At 37.9% G+C, this 17,678-nt stretch overlaps 4 protein-coding genes across 4 annotated transcripts; all 4 read right to left on the minus strand.

Moving 5' to 3' along the window:
- Positions 1-124: 124 nt before the first annotated feature.
- On the minus strand, positions 125-2,091 carry LOC103843144 (thylakoid lumenal protein TL20.3, chloroplastic). Its single transcript, XM_009119854.3, has 7 exons — positions 1,824-2,091; positions 1,546-1,731; positions 1,436-1,465; positions 1,222-1,328; positions 803-837; positions 581-709; positions 125-494 (listed from the first exon to the last, which is right to left on the minus strand). The coding sequence occupies exons 1-7, from the start codon at positions 2,033-2,035 to the stop codon at positions 303-305; spliced, it is 891 nt and encodes a 296-aa protein (XP_009118102.2). The 5' UTR covers positions 2,036-2,091; the 3' UTR covers positions 125-302.
- On the minus strand, positions 2,031-3,430 carry LOC103843143 (putative pre-16S rRNA nuclease). Its single transcript, XM_009119853.3, has 6 exons — positions 3,101-3,430; positions 2,954-3,013; positions 2,769-2,881; positions 2,634-2,702; positions 2,499-2,550; positions 2,031-2,428 (listed from the first exon to the last, which is right to left on the minus strand). The coding sequence occupies exons 1-6, from the start codon at positions 3,371-3,373 to the stop codon at positions 2,279-2,281; spliced, it is 717 nt and encodes a 238-aa protein (XP_009118101.1). The 5' UTR covers positions 3,374-3,430; the 3' UTR covers positions 2,031-2,278.
- A 179-nt stretch (positions 3,431-3,609) lies between these two features.
- On the minus strand, positions 3,610-8,729 carry LOC103843145 (acid beta-fructofuranosidase 4, vacuolar). Its single transcript, XM_009119855.3, has 7 exons — positions 8,035-8,729; positions 7,641-7,649; positions 5,873-6,117; positions 4,760-5,377; positions 4,247-4,659; positions 4,072-4,159; positions 3,610-3,971 (listed from the first exon to the last, which is right to left on the minus strand). The coding sequence occupies exons 1-7, from the start codon at positions 8,432-8,434 to the stop codon at positions 3,753-3,755; spliced, it is 1,992 nt and encodes a 663-aa protein (XP_009118103.1). The 5' UTR covers positions 8,435-8,729; the 3' UTR covers positions 3,610-3,752.
- A 2,227-nt stretch (positions 8,730-10,956) lies between these two features.
- On the minus strand, positions 10,957-17,078 carry LOC103843147 (probable disease resistance protein At1g12290). The gene is given in 2 exon segments (XM_009119856.3): positions 10,957-14,148; positions 14,227-17,078. Coding segments are annotated over 2 exon segments (2,616 nt in total). The 5' UTR covers positions 16,807-17,078; the 3' UTR covers positions 10,957-14,112.
- Between the last annotated feature and the right edge of the window lie 600 nt (positions 17,079-17,678).

The following is a 17,678-nucleotide window of genomic DNA, read 5'->3' on the forward strand; positions in this document are numbered from 1 at the left end:
TTTACTCACAAAGAGCTATTTATTTGTTAACTTATGTATATTCTATATCATGAGACTATTTTACCATGTGTTCCATGTTAAAAGATAGTTGGATTCTTCAACAAAATCTCTAATTGCACTTGCATAAAAGTGATCATTATCTCCTTTGTTCAGTGTTTCCATTCACTTTCTTTCCGGTAATTTACAACTCAATACTATAACACAGTAGACGATTAATGTAACACAACATATAAAGAACCAAATGTTATTACAGCTGGCGTTGTAACCACACACATGTTCTTAAAGTTCTTAACAAACTGATACTATGAGGCGTCACAAAGACCTGTCTTCTCATCGCAGAATCCATCACGGCCTAGCAGACGTTGAGGCGGTGCACTGAGTAAAGGAGACGAAGGGGAGCCATATGCATTTCTCCTGCTATTTCCACATCCAAGACTCTTCCTTGTGCTCACTCCAGTCAATGGGTTTGTCCCGTTTGCGTATTTACACAAAGCCTTCGAACACAAAATTTTGAGAACCACTTGTGAAAAGCTCTATTCACCTTATGTTAATGGTAAGCTATGGATGAATGAAACGTTACCTGTTTTTGAAGAAGATCAATCACAGCGTCACTAAAGTCTGCGCCTTCGATCTTGGCACCACCGAGGTCACTACGTGTTAGAACCGAACGTACAAGAATTGCATTTGTCAGATTTGCCTCGTTTAGCACCTAAGATCGCCATAAAAGAATCGTCATGAACCCAAAGGAGAATGCCTCATAATGCACGTATATATATACAGAGTACAAGTGTATGTCATTTACCATCCGGTCCATCAATGTATCACTCAAATCAGCACCTGAAGAATAAAAATGCACACTTTTAAGATAGACATCGTCAAGGACTCAAATGCTTAAACAAGGTTGACCAAATTGATCTAAAAAGAAGACAATGGTGTTCCAAAGATGAAACATCTACTACAATGGATCTAAGCTAAGAATGCAACTTAACTAGGATGCAACACAGACAGCAACTGTTTTGGGATTAAACACTATGTCAAAATGCTGGTGGAGGCAAAGGAACTGATATTCAGAAATTTCTAGTACAAGGGAACATCTGAAGAACTGAATATTATTTGTGGAATCTGTTCTCTTTCTTAAGTCTAATACCATAAATCTCATAGTTACTGCATAGGGAAGGGCTAAGTGATAGCACAGCTAAGAAAGAGAGAGAGAGAGAGTACCTGAGAAGTTAGCTTTGTAGGCAACTGCTTTCTCAAGATAGGCGCCATTGAAGGTTGAACCACTGAAGTCAGACTCTCTCATGTCTGCAGAAGTGAAGTTGGCTCTTCTGCAACAATCAGTAAACCAGTGTACACATGGTTCAGAACATAAAAAACAAACTCTTGCTTCTTCCGATTGATGGTTTCTTGAATATTAACAAATTCAAATATTTACCTGAAATTTTCATTGGAGTGAACTGTTTTGCTGCAAAACAAACAACGTTCATCTCAGCCAAATGAAGTTTCTCTAAAAACATTCAGACAAGAACCAATTATGTATGATACCTGAGATCAGCAGAACCGAACTGAGCAGCTGATCCAATCCCAAACTCGCCACGTATATCCGCCTCAAACTTGTTAAGATCTGCCATTGCAGGAAACCCTGAGCTCGACACTATCACAGCCGCTGCTAACGCTCCAGATAAAAACCTCTTCCACGTCTTCGGTTCTCCACCGGAGCAACAATCTTCCCTTTTCAAACAACAATCCAACGCCATAAGTTTTTAAAAAAAATCCAAACTTTGCGAAAACAGGGAACCTCAAAGACTCTGTCCGAGTCTCACCTAGAATCTGACGAATCTCTTTCTGCTCTTGAACGGGAGATTAGCTGTAAACGTCTCAACGGGTATCTCGGAAAATGGTAAAGAGACCTTGAGACGGAAGATGAGGATCGTGAAGTGTCAAGTGACTTCATGGGCAGAGGAGAGAGCGAAGAGAGAGCCATTGTTGAAAGGTTTAAACTTTGCAGAGAAGAGATTGATACATTCAACTTCATAAAACAATATATAATCTCGCACGTGCGAAAGAGTTCTATTATCCACTTTGAGTGGACTAAGATGTGTACACGTATGTCACTTGTGTTTCACCAGTTTACTTATACTCTGTTCTGACTTGTGAAACAGAGGAAAAATAGGATCTTTTGGTAGAGGAACTAACAAGATCATAGGCAAAAGAACCTTATTGTTGTGTTTATATGAAATCAAAGAATCCACAAGGAGGATAATGAAAGCAAACTACTTTAGAATCTGTAAAACTCCTCGAGCTTTCCTGGTAAAAAGTCAGGATCTTTAGGTGAACTGTTCTTGATCTTCTCTTGAAGATCTAAACTCTTGGGAAGTATAATCTCCGCTCCTAGACCTTGTGTAGAGAAATACCTCTCCAATAATATCTACAACATAAGAAACACTCGATAAGAACAACCATAGATACTACTCAAGCTGGTGTTCTCATTGCCTTACCACAGCAGCGTACGCATCTTCTCTGTTCTGCCTTTCACTCTTGCCAAGTCCCCTGAAATGTTCAAACATCATCAGCTTCAAATCCTCCACACACGAGTAACCAATAACATAGAGAGAATGAGAAGAGGAACTAACATTACAATCATTCTGTCTGAAGCTTCTGATGATGTCCCATGCTCATCCAATACATAAACCCTCCAACCTCTGAAACAAAACCCAAAAAGTTCACAACTTTGATCATATATATGTCTGTGTGTGAGTATGCTTCACCTCTCAGCAGCTTGAACGGCAAGCCTACCGGCGACAGATCGAACTTTATTAGACTGAACCGTCTCTTTCCCGTCAGAAGATCTCGGCAACCCGATTATGAACTCATCAACCTCCTGCAAACACACACTTCCAATCAAAACCACTTCCAACTCTGATAAATTACATAAAAGAGTTTAGAATCATACCTCTTCTTCTGCAATTTCCAACAGTCTAGTCTCGAGCTTCTGCCCTCTCGATTTCAAAACCTAAACACCCAAAATCACATCATCACTTTCACTAAACCTTTTAAGAGATAACGTAAACGCACAGAGATAGAGAGATTCGGAAGTTACCGTGAGAGGACGAAAGGTGTAGCCTTTACTAAGTGCGATTCCTGTCTTCGACAACCCTAAGTCTACGCCGAGACTGAACCCTCCTCTCCAGTTGCTGTCTGTTTTCCGGCGAACGGCGTTAGGGGGAATTTCGTCAGTTGACGTCGCTGCCCTCAACGGTAGAGGATAATTACGTGTTTTAATGGGAGATGGGCGAGGAAGGAGAGAGGTGTTTACGTCTCTTTGGGTTCTGTAAGAGATTGCCACGGAGGGGAGATACTGAAGAGAACGCATTGTAGTGGCAAGAAGACAGAACAGTGACGACTACTTTGACGAAGAGACAACAAAAGCTCTGTTCTCAAACCTTCTGACTGCGTTCAAAGGTTCGTTTCATTTTAATTATATGGCCCAATCAGGCCCAACTACTTCATTTTTATTAACAATTTTCTGCATCTGTATGAATTATAATTTTGGGCCTTGTTTTTGGCCCATAATCACTTTCCTTTTAATTTTAATATAAAACGTCGCGCAAAAAAAAAGTATGATGAAATCAAATATGAACCTCGAATATAATTAAACAATGGCTAAAATGGTAAAAGAACGGATAAAACAATATTTATTACAAGTAAAATCTACAAAATCAAAATAAATTGCTGGAGGTAATGGTGTATAATCAGGTGCTGGAGAGAGCACGGACAGCTTCCTCAGAGTAAGGGTGAATAAAAGCACTGTTCATTTGCCAGACTTTGAACGACGCCGTAACAGTCGCATCAATGGCATTGTTGAATACAAAAAGCTTAGCTGCTCCATAGATGGCTTTTGTTGGATATACCCTTGACGTTATGCATGTTCTTCCACCTTGTGCGAATCCTTCTACTATCGAATGATCCACCTATTCAAAATATATAAATAATTTCAGTCTATAAAGTGTATGGCACTAATGAAATTATATATCAAAGTACGTATAATGTTATGTTGATTCAGTAAATTACCAGTATTCTCATGGTCAATTTCTCTCCTTCTAGAACCGGTACAGAACTACCATAAATCGGCTTAACGACATCGTTGGCAAACGTTGACCTGTTACATTAAATGTTATATTTCATAATCGAATACTATACTAGTACAGTTAGACATTACTTTATAATAATTTTAAGAAAATAATACCTTGAAGTATCTGTGCAGAAGAAAGCTTTGAGCTTGGAATCTTTTCCCTTAGCCACGTAGAAGTAAACCGGAGTTTGCTCCGACAAGCTCTTATCGGCGAGAACCGAGAATCCAAACGGTCCTAACGCACCACGGACAGTAGATCCACCGCTCTTCTGGCAGCTAAACTCCTCAGCTTCAGCCACCACCGATGAATCTCCAAGGATTTTGTCAAGAGTCTCTTTCTTGATCTCGAACTCTGCTTCAATGTCTAGCTGAGTTGCGGTATTCACATCGACCGGTACCACTGAACCAGGACCAACTTCCATATCAAATTGCTTGCTGCTTAATCTAAGGGATTTTATTTCTTCCACTGGCCATTGGACCAAGTTCTTCCCTGTCTTTGTGTCGAGAACAACGGTTCTTGGGATACCCTAATCATTTTATAAAAAAAATCACTACCTTGTGTTAGAAGCAACTATATTAAAAAAACCTAACTTTTACGGCACGTTAATTCAAGGAAACAAAACAAACCTGAAGAGAAGACCAGCCCTTTTGTACATCAGCTGCCTCACTATCAGATTCACCAATCCAACTCCACAAGATTCTTCGACCCTTGTTTTGGTCATAAAACGTCTTTGAAGCATAGAACTTTCCGTAATCATATCTCAAACTAGCACTCATCCCAACATCAATAGTAGGATCATCCGGGATCCATGTTCCGTTCGAATCAAAGTACGTCCCCACGGCATAATGATCAAACCTGGTGTCGTCCATGCTAGCCTTCACGATGTGCTTCACATTTGGTCCGTTGACTGATGTGTCGAGCCCATTGATCGCGGTCTTAGACACTGGATAGAAGTCAACACACTCCCACATCCCCGTGTTTGGAACCTTGTGCAACAATGTGTCGTGTTTCTCGTAAGTCTTGAAGTCGATTGTGTCGTACACTAGTGAGATCCCGGTTTTGTTGATCTTGGAACCGATTGTGATCCGCCATTTTCCATCTGATGTCTTCCATGCAGTCGTTGGGTCACGGAAGTCCTTGGGGAGAATGCCAGGAGGAGGTACTAGAACCGGATTGCCTGAGTACTTGACCCATTTCAATAGGAGTGGGTCGTTGAGGTCCTCAGGGTATGCAAGATTTTGGACCTGAAACATTATATAATTATTATCATTAATACAATCACTAAACCTAATTTACATGTTAGAAAACTAATTTACCAAAATCTGGCTGTATAACTCGTTACCTCTACTATTTGCCTAACAGTTCATAGACACAATCTAGACAACATGTTGGCGTCAAGTATTGTCCCATTTGTAATTTCAAAACATATTAAAATTATCACATGTTCACTGCACTGCACACATAGTTTTATATAAATATCATTGGATTCACCCATTTTTCTTACGGTTGTTTCGTTAAAATAGAATATTACAAAAAAACTTATTAAATTTTATTTTAATTACAGTTTCATGAGCTTTTATATTCTAGAGAAAAGAAGTACTTTTCTAGATTTGATATATAATATAGATAATATAGTGCTATAGCTTAGCTATGGCTATACTGTTTTGAAACTGTTATTTTGATTTTGTTTCAACACTTTAAAATTGAATGTTACGCTAAAATCTTTCGCGTGTGCATACCTGAACGGATTTGTCGGTGGAACCAGTGTACAACATGACGAGAGAGCCATCATCGAGGAATGTGGCTGAGCCTGTCCAGACACCATTGGCATCATACCATTGATCAGCTACCATGGCTATGGGCAAATGGACCCAATGGATTAGGTCCTTAGACACGGCATGACCCCAAACAATATCACCCCATACGGCTGCGTTTGGATTATACTGGTAGAAGAAATGGTACCATCCTTTGTAGAACAATGGACCTGGACAAAATGCAAAAATTATGTTTTATTGGGTGGTCAAAATGAATAGAACTCTGAAATAGTGAGTTTTTTTAAGTAGACGACAAAGTTTAGGTATCAAATCGAAATAGCATAGTTTAGTATACCCCACTGACTTTAATCAATTTGAGATAAGATCCAAACTTTGCATTCACAAGGATTTATCAACCAAAGATAACTTTTATGTGGACAATTACGTAGTATAATTTATTTTTATCCAGAGAGAAAGAGAGAGAGAAAGCAATTTCCAGAGGGCTCGGCGGTCGGCCGGCGCGTGAGCGTCCGTGCCGCCGCCGGAGCTCGTGTTTCTTTCAGATAAAATTACCAGGATCCGGCCTTCTCCTCGTTTCTGCCGGTTCCCGCCTGTCCGATCTCTGGTCTGCCACCAACCGCTTTGGTTCTGGTCCTGGAGTAACGACGCGGTGGCTGTGTAGATGACGCGGAGAAGACCTTAGTTGTTGTCGGAATAATATCTCCGGGAGGCGGAGGCTATCGCAGATCCGTCGCCGCCGGTCTTTTGTCTCCGTGGCGGGGAAACTCCTTCAGGTCCGCCGTCATCGGATCTAGTCTCCGGGGGGTGAAGGCTTCTTCAGCCTTGCGTCGCCGGCTCGTGGCCCTTATTCTTTAGGGTTTTGTTTCTTTCTTTTCTTCGGTCGGGTTTTTTTTTTGTTTCTGTGGGTTGGTGTGTTCGTCGGAGGAGATGGAAGAGCTCCGGCGGAAAGAATGAGGATGCATGCGATTCCTCTGGCGGGTCCCGGTGGTTAATGTTGATGGAGGAGCTCTCGCTACGGCGATTGAGCCTCTCCGGCTTGAGTGGCCCAAAGTTGGGTGAAAGTAAAGAGGAACGGAGCGATGGAGCTCCGGTTTGGCCGGGTGGTCCGGTGGTTGGATCTCCGGCGCCGACGAGTTGAGATGGTATGGCGCTATCCTTGTGACACGTGTTTCTTCGCGGAGGAGGATCGCGACACGTGTACAAGCGGCCAAAAGTGGGTTTAGTGAGGCGGCAGTATGCCTTTCCGCCTGCTCCCTAGGGTTTTCTCGTGATGGGTCCGTAGGGCTTAGCCCATTAGAAAGTTGGGTGTCCTATTTGTTGTTGGGCTTATGTTATAATATTGTACTGGGTTTGGCCCGTTTCTTTTATAATATTAAATCCCTTTGATGGAAAAAAAAAAGATAACTTTTATGTGGCAACCAGTGATTTGTACAATCTCTTTAGCATGTGGATCTCATGTGAGATATGAAGTGGCAAAATCAGTTTAAACTAAAATATAATAAATTTTTGCTATTGGTTGTGAGGTAACTCTGTTCTGATTTTGTCAGTGAGCCTTTTGGCTATAACGTGAGTTGCGTGATGACGTTATGCGATCCACTACTTCTTGTCCCTCTAATTATTTCTAATAAATTTCATTTTTTGTATTAAGATAATCATACTTTACAGTTACACTAAGAGAAATTCATTTTTACAATATTAAAATAAACAGAAAAGAAAGGAAAGTAAAACTTACCATTAGGATCTGCAGAAAGAAAAGCCCAGATTTGCCATTGAGCAACATCGTATTGGTGGATAAACGGAGGAATAAGAAAACAAAAGAACAAGCAGAAATATTAGAACAAAATTAGAGACTAATTAGCACAAGATCATATTGATGAAATGAAACTATATAATGTTCTCTGAATAAAATTTGATAGATTTGAATGAATTAATTACTGTTGAATAATTTGGAAATTTGAAGATTTTAATATTCTCTCCCATATTATGGAAAAGGAAATAAATATGTGAAAAAAGTAAGAATGAATATTCTTTTGAATGTGTAACAAAAAGAGAAAAGACTTTTCAACCAGATAATTAAAATCAACCAATTAGATTTTTCTCTTTCTCTTAACTAATTTTTAGCATACCGTTCATCCAATTCTGTTCAGGCTGAAAATGAAAGGCCGTTCGTTGCCATGACAACACACTGTTGTTCCAAGCGAACGACACCGTATTCCGCTCACCGGAAAGCTTCCACAACTGATCATTGCTTTTCTCCGATACGCCGGCAAGACGGGCACGTGACGTTGTCGTCGCTGTTTCATCGCTTTCGATTTTAACGTCGTTGGATCTACTAGATCCGTGGTGTGTGGCGATGAGAACGACGTAAAAGGCGATAAACAAAAGCCCAAATGAGACGGCGAGGAGACCTTTAACGGGTCTTTTACGGCGATGGGTTTCCGCGTTAGGGTCGGATCTTGACCCGTCGGATACTAATGGGTCTTCTTCTCTGGCGGAGATTGGCAAGAGAGCATCGGAGCTCGCCATTGTTTTTTTCGTTTTCGAGTTTTTTTTGTTTGTGTTTGAGATTTCGATGCACGAGAAAGTGCAAATGGCTTATATATTTATAATATCGGAAAATAATAAATTAAAATTTAATTGAAGATTTATGTCTTCCTGCTTCGCTGGAAGAAAGAGAATTTTGTACGAATGTCAAAGTAAAAGAGGTAGGTCTGTCTGTAATAATGCCGTGCCTAAATCATTATTGAAACAAATTTTACTTTTCTTTTTCTGTATTTCTATTAAAAGTATTTTTAACCATTATACAATGGATTGACTTACGAAAGTTAAAACTAAAAAAAATCTCAATTTATCTATACTATTATTTTTTTTTTTTTTTTTTTTTTTATACTATTATTTTCGGCAACGGAATTAAAATTTGACTGAGATATTATCCTTAATAAATAAAATATAGCTTGAAACTAAAGTAAAAGAATATCATACGGAAAACAATTGTGTTCGTTCTTATTTGTGAATTATCCGTTTGGTTGAATGGTATGACTTAGGGGTGGGCACTTTACCCGATATCCGAAGTGGCACCCGAACCCGATCCGAAAAACCCGAACCGAAATCCGAACCGAAGTAGCAAAATACCCGAACGGGTATTGAATAAGGAGAGATTGGATACCCGAACCCGAACGGGTAATACCCGAACCCGAATGGATATCCGAAGATAACCGAACATATGTATAATTAACCTTATATTTCTAGTTTACATCTCTCATTTTATATAAAATATTTATATTGATACTACACATATTTTAAGTTCATATGATATACATATAATTACAGAAAAAATGATTTGCTACTCACTTAAAATGCATGTCAAGTTTTTTATTTCAAAAATTAACAAAAAGTTACAACCAAATTTTTTTTTAAAAAATAACTAAATTAGTATCTTTTTAGTTTTAAAATGTTATGTCCAAATCTATTAACCATTCAATCTATTAAAAACAAAAAAAATTAGTTAACTTAAAGTTATACTTTTAAATACAAGAAACTTGAGAAATGAAAATTTTAATTTTTTTTTCAAAATCTAAATATCCGAACCCGATCCGAAATAACCGAATCCGAACTAAAAATACCCGAACCCGACCCGAAGTACAGAAATACCCGAACGGGTTCTACACTTCTATACCGAAATACCCGAAAATCCGAAATACCCGACCCGAACCCGAATGGGTACCCGAACGCCCACCCCTAGTATGACTTATGACAATGATGGGTTTTACATTGAATTGTCCACGTACTTCTATAGAAATTCAAAATGCAATGCGAGATGTGTTTACCTCTCGACCAAGGAATACATTTTCATTAGGGAATAAAGTATTTTTTTAATTATTAAATCCATTACATTTTCTGAAATTGGAGATGTTAGTTTCGAAAGTTATGTGTTGGCAAGGTTGACATATCATGAAAATCTATTTGTTACATAAGTTAAATTTGTGTTAATAACTATTACCATAATTTTATAGTAATAATAAACTTTAATTTGTAAAACGTTTGAACTATAACTAAATAACAATACATCGCAATTCATACATCTTATTTTCTAAGTTTTTTTTTTATTTTATTTATTTATTTTAGTGTTCACTAAATTAATATTAAGATTATAAATTTGATAAACAATAATTAATGGAAAATTTTCAATTGAAAAAGTATAACTTTAATGAACACTAAATATGGAAGAGTGGAAAAACTTTTCTTTCATGTTTCTATTTTGTTTCATATTTTTATTTTCAAAATTTCAAGCTTTGATTTTAGTTATAGATTTTATTATTTTATTTGATGGTAAAGACATTTTTACTTTTTTGTTCATTTATTTGAACATGTAATATATTTTTAATAAATGACTGTATTGACAATATGACTCTAAAATTCATATAATATGATCTCAAACAAAATAATTATGTTTTTTGGTATAAAACCGAATAAATCGAAAACCGACGGTATATAAACCGAACCGAATCGAAGTAAATATGGATTTAGAATGGTAGTTATATTTTACTAACCGAAATACCGAAAACCGAAAAAAACCGAACCGAAACCGAACCGATATCCGGATTGAACACCCCTACAAATACAGCATGTATGTTCAGTTCTTTCACAATATAACGGTAATTCCTATTTCCTTTTTCGAAGATTTTTACTTCAGTGTAATATTAACATTATAAACTTCTATTTTCTTTGGTCGGCATTGATATTATATTACCAAAGGCAGTAGTTAATATCGAATTAAGGATAATTTATAGAGACACGAGAAACACGTAAACATGACCGGCCAACTACTAATTTAACTGCTAAACAAAACTCTTTTTCTTCTAAAGACAACAAATAATCTCTAAACATTATTAACTCGATTCAACATAAAACAAAAGTTTAGTGGCTAGTAAGAACAGCTGATTAGTTTTGAACCATTGATTTGATTTGGCCGGTGGAAATATGGGGAAACATAGTCTTAGTTCCATTTGGATAGTTAAGCAATTAAAATATACATTTAACACCACTTGTTAGGTTGGTCAAGCACATGAAATAGTGTATAATACATTGTCTCAATCGCAACAGTGGGCAGTAGGAACCCATGTCCAATAATTGATAAGAAATGAACCAACACCGATTATAAGACGAATAAACAATTATTATAACACGTGAAACCTCTTCAAGCCACATATCAATTGCATGTGGGATTTAAGATTGAAAGCTAACTTATTCCAATATCAATTACAAACTAGTAAGTGTTCAAAAAAATAAAAAATTACAAACTAGTAAGATCTGAAATTTAATTATTTTGTCTCTGTTAACTCTTGTTCCAATCACGATCTCGTTTTCTTCATTTTTATTTTGTTAATAAAATTTTCGTTCTCAAACTATTTTTGTTGAGGTGAACTGAGCAAACAAGAAGACAACCCTAATTTTGCGGTCCAGGCAATAAACTTGAAGCTAACCTTAGTCGACAATTCTATCAAAGGGTATAAAATGCAAACACATCTCAAAGGATTTTAACACTCTTTTACGTTAAAACACCAAATTGGAGAAGATAAGATATTGTATGATTGTTGCAATGTGGGAAAACTAGATCCACATGTAAAAGACCGATAGGTTTTGGCAGACATAACGTGCCATGTCTCCATCTTTGATTTGTTGCTAAACAATAATTCTAGAAAAAATATGAAAAACATAGTCCAAGAAAACTTTGAGAACCTTTAAAATTTCCTTTATATTTTTTTCAAAAGAGTACTAATAATTATCCTTCAATAATTTAGAAGGATATGCAATCAGTCAATCACTCCATTTCACTGAAATTCTTCGACTTTGAATGAATCGCATTGAAGACGAGCTATTCCATTGTTTTTATTCATAATGATACGAACCCACAACAATTTACAATCACACACGTCGTCGAAATAGAAGCACAATCATATTATACTACATAATGAAATTTTACGTTTGTGATTATGTGTAAATTACTAAATTTTAGAATTTGACAATTAAAGAGGTTGATAGAGAAGTGACTAGAGATCAGATAATGTATATGACTGACACGGACAAGTTTATGTTCATCCTCTTGTTTGTCTTCATTCAACTAATTATTTGGTTCACACATAAGTTTATGGATATAGGTGTCTAATCCACAAGTTTCAGACCAAAGAACACGACGACGATTAATCTAGTTCAGCTAACTTATAGCCCAAGTCTCACACAAGGAACCGTATTGAGCAAGACACAAGGAAACAAAAAAAGATAAGGAAAATAAAGAGGTTCATTAACATGGAGTTTAGTTCTCTTATTGATTTGACATCCTTAGTAAGATTTTTTTTTTTTTTTTTTTTTTGTCAGCAACAAACAAACAGACTCATATAGACTCTGTAAACCAAACTGGAAGCTCCGCACCCATATGGACTACAAACGAGGGTTGTTTCCTTGCACTGCGTGCGAGGCTATCTGCCCTTGAATTTAAAGTCCGTGGAATATGGATAAGCTGTGAGCTGTGGAAACTTCCTTGTAGGATCTTGATATCTTCTACATAACTTGCAAATGCTGGCCATTCGTCGGGTTCAGAAACCATCTTCACCAACTGAGAACAATCCGTCGCAAATGTAACAGTATATTGTCTGACATCCTTAGTAAGATAAAAACTTCGTTTTAGACATTCGGATGTAGCTAAATCTTCCTAAAGAGCTCTGCAACACGTTTCGCTTGGTTCGCATAACCTTCCACACCAGCTGACAAAAAAGATTAGACAGCGGTTGAGCTAACCAGAAGTGCTCGTTAGGTTTAGTGATCAGAACTAACCTATTTGTTGGTGAAGTTGTAGTGTGCTGCAGTATCAGGAGAAAGTTTCCGAACGGAGTATTTTTCATCATCTGGAATGGCAGGTGAGTCTTTGAGAGATTGAAGTACCTTTAATGGAGCAATGACATAATCAACCCTGAGACTGAGGATAACACTGAAGAGTTAGAATGGAATCAGAATCTTGAATGGTCAAAGCTGGGGAGAGCAGCAGCCATATGCTTGGACTTGTAACCATACTTGTGAATGTAGTTATATGATCATTTAACCAAGGCCAAACTGGGATCTTCTCCGGATTCGGTGTCAGTTTCAATCTCTGTATCTCCTGAATGGTTACGAGCCCAATCCTAAAGAGATTAAAATGTTAACTTTAGCATTACTTGTATCCTCGATCCAGACAAAAACTCAATACAATCTTTCTGACTCTGGTTTAATGATATAGCAGTAACTAAAGTTTCATGAAGTAGAGATGTAACTTGCCTCTCAAAGTCATAGAAAAAAAGACTGTATCAGGAACAATCTCGCTAAAAGCTGATAGATCATCTAGCTCATTGTTCTCACCTAGGGGAAAAAGTAAAGCATCCCAGCAAAAAATATACAGCTCAGGACTTAAAGTAACCCATCTCATCCATGAACAAGGTTACACATACATCAAAAACACAGTTTGTTTCTTAAATTTCACATTTAACAATTATGTATCAACCATAAAACAACAGTGTTCATCTAAGAACTAAAGCAAGCAAGAGCCATTGTATCATCAGTTTTTAGACCAAATTGGGATTCAGTACCAGCTCCTGAGGGATGGCAGAAGCATGAAGACTGAAGTTAATGGAGGGAAGAGAAGCGGAGAATCCGGCGGCTACCTTTTTCAGTCGTCCCTTCTGTGTGGTTCACAGATCACATACATTTGACATACACAAACAGAGAGAAACATATGTACACAGAATGCTACTGAAGAATTAGATAAAGCAAAAAAAGAGAGAGCTAGTACTTGGATCGAAGCAAAGAGAGTTGCAGAAGGAGGAGATGCAATAAAGTGGATTGCGTATTTTCTTTCTCAGCAAACCGTTGACTGAGTTAACAAATCTAGCCGTTGATATTTTCCCATTAAGGTGGCACCCGCCATTTTTATTTATTCGAAAAAAAATGTCAGAAGATAAGACCATCTTCAAGTATCAATGTATCATATATTACAATGAACACACACACTCACACTTCAAAACACAACCACAACGTTTGCAGAAAAAAAGAAGTTTGATACAAATCAACTGACAGAGAGGAAGCAAAAAAAAGAGGAGAGTAACATGTCTGGAACACGTATCTATTTGTCTGATAGTTTTGAAAAGTGCACTATGGAAGAGATGCGGTTTGATGGTTTATAGAAAATCAAGATGCCTCTCTGGGTTGTCTTCCTAAACCAACCAAAGAAAAGGTTTCAGTTTGAAAATAAAATATTTGGAAATGAGATAGTGAAGGGAGAGAGGATATACCATTCTGCGTGAAGGCAGGAAACGGAGTCTCGTGGCTTCGTCCTCCCAATTAACCCTTTCTATCCAATCTGCCGATCTGTATATTATAACAAACCTTTCAACTTCAGCGACGCTTTTGGAACTGAGCGGAAGCTTCCCAAGTTTCGGACATTGTTCTATGTCCATTTCCCTCAGACATGGAAATGGCAGGGGAGTCCCGTAGATGCTCTTCACCTCAGGCAAGTCACTCATCAGTAGAGTTTCTAGTTTTCCGAAAAGAACAACACCTTGTACCTGCATCTCATCAGCTTCCTCTATGCTCACTACTTCTTCTAGTTGCAATAAATTCACCAGAGTTAGATGTATAAGGTTTGGAGCGAACAACAACCACTTCAAATCCTTTACACCACAATCTTTTATAGCCACAGAAGAGAGACTTAAGAAGCAAGAACCTTTGAGGCTACGAAGAATAGTCGGAAAGTTCAAGAATCCGAAAGATTCTTGCCATGTTCCTTTGATAACAACCTTTTCAACGCATCTCCTCCCCATGTGTGAGAAAAACAGTTTCTCCAAAACCAATTTTGACTTGATTTCAATGGTTAGAACTTCTAAATGTTTCAAGAGAACCAACTCCTTGCAGCTTTTGTCAAACCTAAGTTGTTTGCAACCTAGTAACTTTAATGTTCTTAAACTTGACAACTTAGATATTCCATCCATACTCAGAAGATCCCTCATACCCTCTAGGTACAAATGTACTAGCTTTTTCAACTTCCAGAGACCAACAGGTAGTCGCAAGATCATTGTTCTTGACAAATCAAGATATTTTAAGGAGTTTAACTCTGATATTTCCTCCGGCAATCTATTAAGACCCAAGTTCTCAGATAGATCCAAAACAACTAGTTTTGGCATACACTTAAAGAATTCACCTGAGATACTTGCCAATGGCATGTTTTCTTGGAGGAATAGAGTTGTTAGTTTGGAGAAATTGGGACTACCAGATACCTCTTCAATCTTATTAATCATCAGTGACATCTTTTCGACAGCACTCCACTTTTCGACTTTCGGTACCTCACATAACCCAACACCGGCTCGCACGATACACTTTTCTCTGTTTTCTCCAAAATCAGATGATATCCATAGAGACATCTCACGCACCACATCATGCAATTTCACCTTTGATTTGTTGTCTTCTTCCTCCAGCAGCAAACATGAACGGACAAGGGTACCAATTATATCATAACCTTGGTTTACTCTTCTTTCTCTATCTTCTTTTTCACTTATGAATCCCTCGCAAATCCAGTAGTCTATCAACTTCTCTTTTTCTATCAAATAATCTTCAGGAAAAAGAGAGCAATACTGGAAGCATGACTTGATGTGTTCACTCTTCAAGTTGTCATAGCTATACTTTAGAATAGGAAGGATTCGGTCTTCCATGCCAGAAAAGTCTGCAGCATACGAATTCAAAACCTGAACAGCAAGATCCCATTCTTGTATAGTTCTCTTGCATGACATGGTCTCGCCAATGACGTTGAGAGCTAACGGTAGCCCACAACATTTTCTGGTAACTTTCCTTGCTTGTTCAGGAATGCTTGGGTAGCTTTTTAACGTGAGTGGTCCGACTTTTCTCTTGAACAAATCCCACGCTTCATTGTCTGTTAGACATTGGACTTCCATTGGATCATCAACCCCCATGCGGCCACATACTTCCTTGGAACGAGTGGTGAATACTACTTTGCATCCATTTTCCTTTGTCGGAAATGGGACTCCAATTTCTGTTAAATCTATTTTCGTCCAAATGTCATCCAATAACAAGACAAATTTTTTATTCTTCAACTTAGCATGTATATCAGTGACCTTATCTATTTCCTCTTTCATGTCCCACTCCTCTCCGCGAAGGCCTAACTTCTTAGCGATATCATCTTGAATCTTCTCAACGCGTAGATCACTAGACACCACAACCCAAATGACAATCTGGAAACCATCAACTGCCTCACGAAACTTATTGTTTATCTGTGTGAGAAGAGTTGTTTTTCCTACTCCACCCATACCGTAGAGGCCCATAATTGCAGTCTCATCATCCATAAGGTGCTTCCACGCCCTTTCCAGCATCGTTTCTTGACCAAAAATTACTGGCTGTAGAGGCCTTTCCTCCACCACACATCCAGTCACAACAACTTCAGCCGCAACAGCTTTAAAATCTCCATTAGGTTTGAGAAGATCCTCAACCTCTCTCAGCATCATAGAAACCCTTCTCCCATAATGGAAGCTAGATATTAAGTTTTTTGAACAAACACCAGAAAGACACAACCTTTGGAGTTCCATAGTTCTATTATTATTTAGATCATCAAAGTGGTTTTCGATGGTCTCAACACTAGTAAGCCATACCTGGACTTAGCTTAGCCTTCGTTGACCTTTGGCTTCTCTAAATCGGATCCTTGTTAACACATCATCTCGCCTTGCCTTGAGTTCTACCATGGCTTTCTCCAGAGCCACCAAATTCTTCTTAAGATTACGAATAGGATTGCCCTCTCCGCATAAGCAGCTACCAACACTGTCCAGTACTGAATCGCCTGATATTTGGATAGAGAAGCAACTACCCATCCTGCACTTGACTTGACACACAAAGAGAGATCCACAATGCAACCAAGGAAGCTTAGTTTACAATTTGCTAACAAAGAAATATGCTATTGAGTTTGAATTTTGTTTGTCATTCTCGTGAATTCAGTAAACGCCAAGTCGTCTCTCACTTGGTTGAAAAGACGCAATTATTAAGGCCATTCAATAAATATCCACAGAAACACAAGGGACCCAGTTTTTTATTCACCACTTGATCAAATCTCATCAATCACACGGAGATGAGATAGGAAACAACTTGCATCACAGCTCATATAGGGACAAGACACATAAATGCACTCAAAACCCAAAAGCTTATACCTAATTCGAATGAAAAAATCAAGATAGAAACTAAGACAGACTTATAGACACAGAGAACAAATTTTCAATCAACACAAGTTAAATCTGGTTCTTGACAAACCCACTTTGCATTATACGTTTGATAACAAGGCCATTCATTTTTTACGATCCCTTTGCCGGGTATACGATCTCCTTCGCTCGATATTCAGTTCAGTATGATTTTTTGTTTCACGATGAACCCTGCGAAACTGGGTTTAACCCGTAAGCATGGTGCGATTGATGAGCAATGATTACTCAACCAAACCCTCCTATAAGTAGGCCAACACGCCAAATCCACGAAGAAAAAATAACGGTTGGGCCCTAATAAGTATCTTCTGCATGCCCATTTATTTCCTCGTACATTAAAAAACTATCAAAATAAATCAAGTCAAATCAACTCAAAAATGTATAAACAACCTCCTTCAGAAATGTATAAACCAACAAAAAGAAGGAAACGTATTTGCCAAGAGTTCTAATATAAGTCAAAACTTCGTATAAATTTACTCAAAAATAGTTAAATT

This window comes from Brassica rapa, chromosome A09 (genome assembly GCF_000309985.2).
Source record: "Brassica rapa cultivar Chiifu-401-42 chromosome A09, CAAS_Brap_v3.01, whole genome shotgun sequence".
Taxonomy (NCBI): Eukaryota; Viridiplantae; Streptophyta; class Magnoliopsida; order Brassicales; family Brassicaceae; genus Brassica; species Brassica rapa.

Bases quoted from the DNA above. Each gene is read 5' to 3' on its own strand.
- LOC103843144 (XM_009119854.3), bottom strand. From the start codon at position 2,035: ATGAAGTTGAATGTATCAATCTCTTCTCTGCAAAGTTTAAACCTTTCA. The intron at 1,732-1,823 runs GTGAGACTCGGA...TTGTTTGAAAAG, and splicing joins AGAGATTCGTCAGATTCTAG to GGAAGATTGTTGCTCCGGTG. The intron at 1,329-1,435 runs GTAAATATTTGA...TGATTGTTGCAG, and splicing joins CACTCCAATGAAAATTTCAG to AAGAGCCAACTTCACTTCTG.
- LOC103843143 (XM_009119853.3), bottom strand. From the start codon at position 3,373: ATGCGTTCTCTTCAGTATCTCCCCTCCGTGGCAATCTCTTACAGAACC. The intron at 2,703-2,768 runs GTGAAGCATACT...GTTTTGTTTCAG, and splicing joins GCCGTTCAAGCTGCTGAGAG to AGGTTGGAGGGTTTATGTAT. The intron at 2,551-2,633 runs GTTAGTTCCTCT...TGAACATTTCAG, and splicing joins TCAGACAGAATGATTGTAAT to GGGACTTGGCAAGAGTGAAA.
- LOC103843145 (XM_009119855.3), bottom strand. From the start codon at position 8,434: ATGGCGAGCTCCGATGCTCTCTTGCCAATCTCCGCCAGAGAAGAAGAC. The intron at 4,660-4,759 runs GTTTGTTTTGTT...TAAAATGATTAG, and splicing joins AGGGCTGGTCTTCTCTTCAG to GGTATCCCAAGAACCGTTGT. The intron at 4,160-4,246 runs GTATTATTTTCT...TTAATGTAACAG, and splicing joins TTCTGCACAGATACTTCAAG to GTCAACGTTTGCCAACGATG.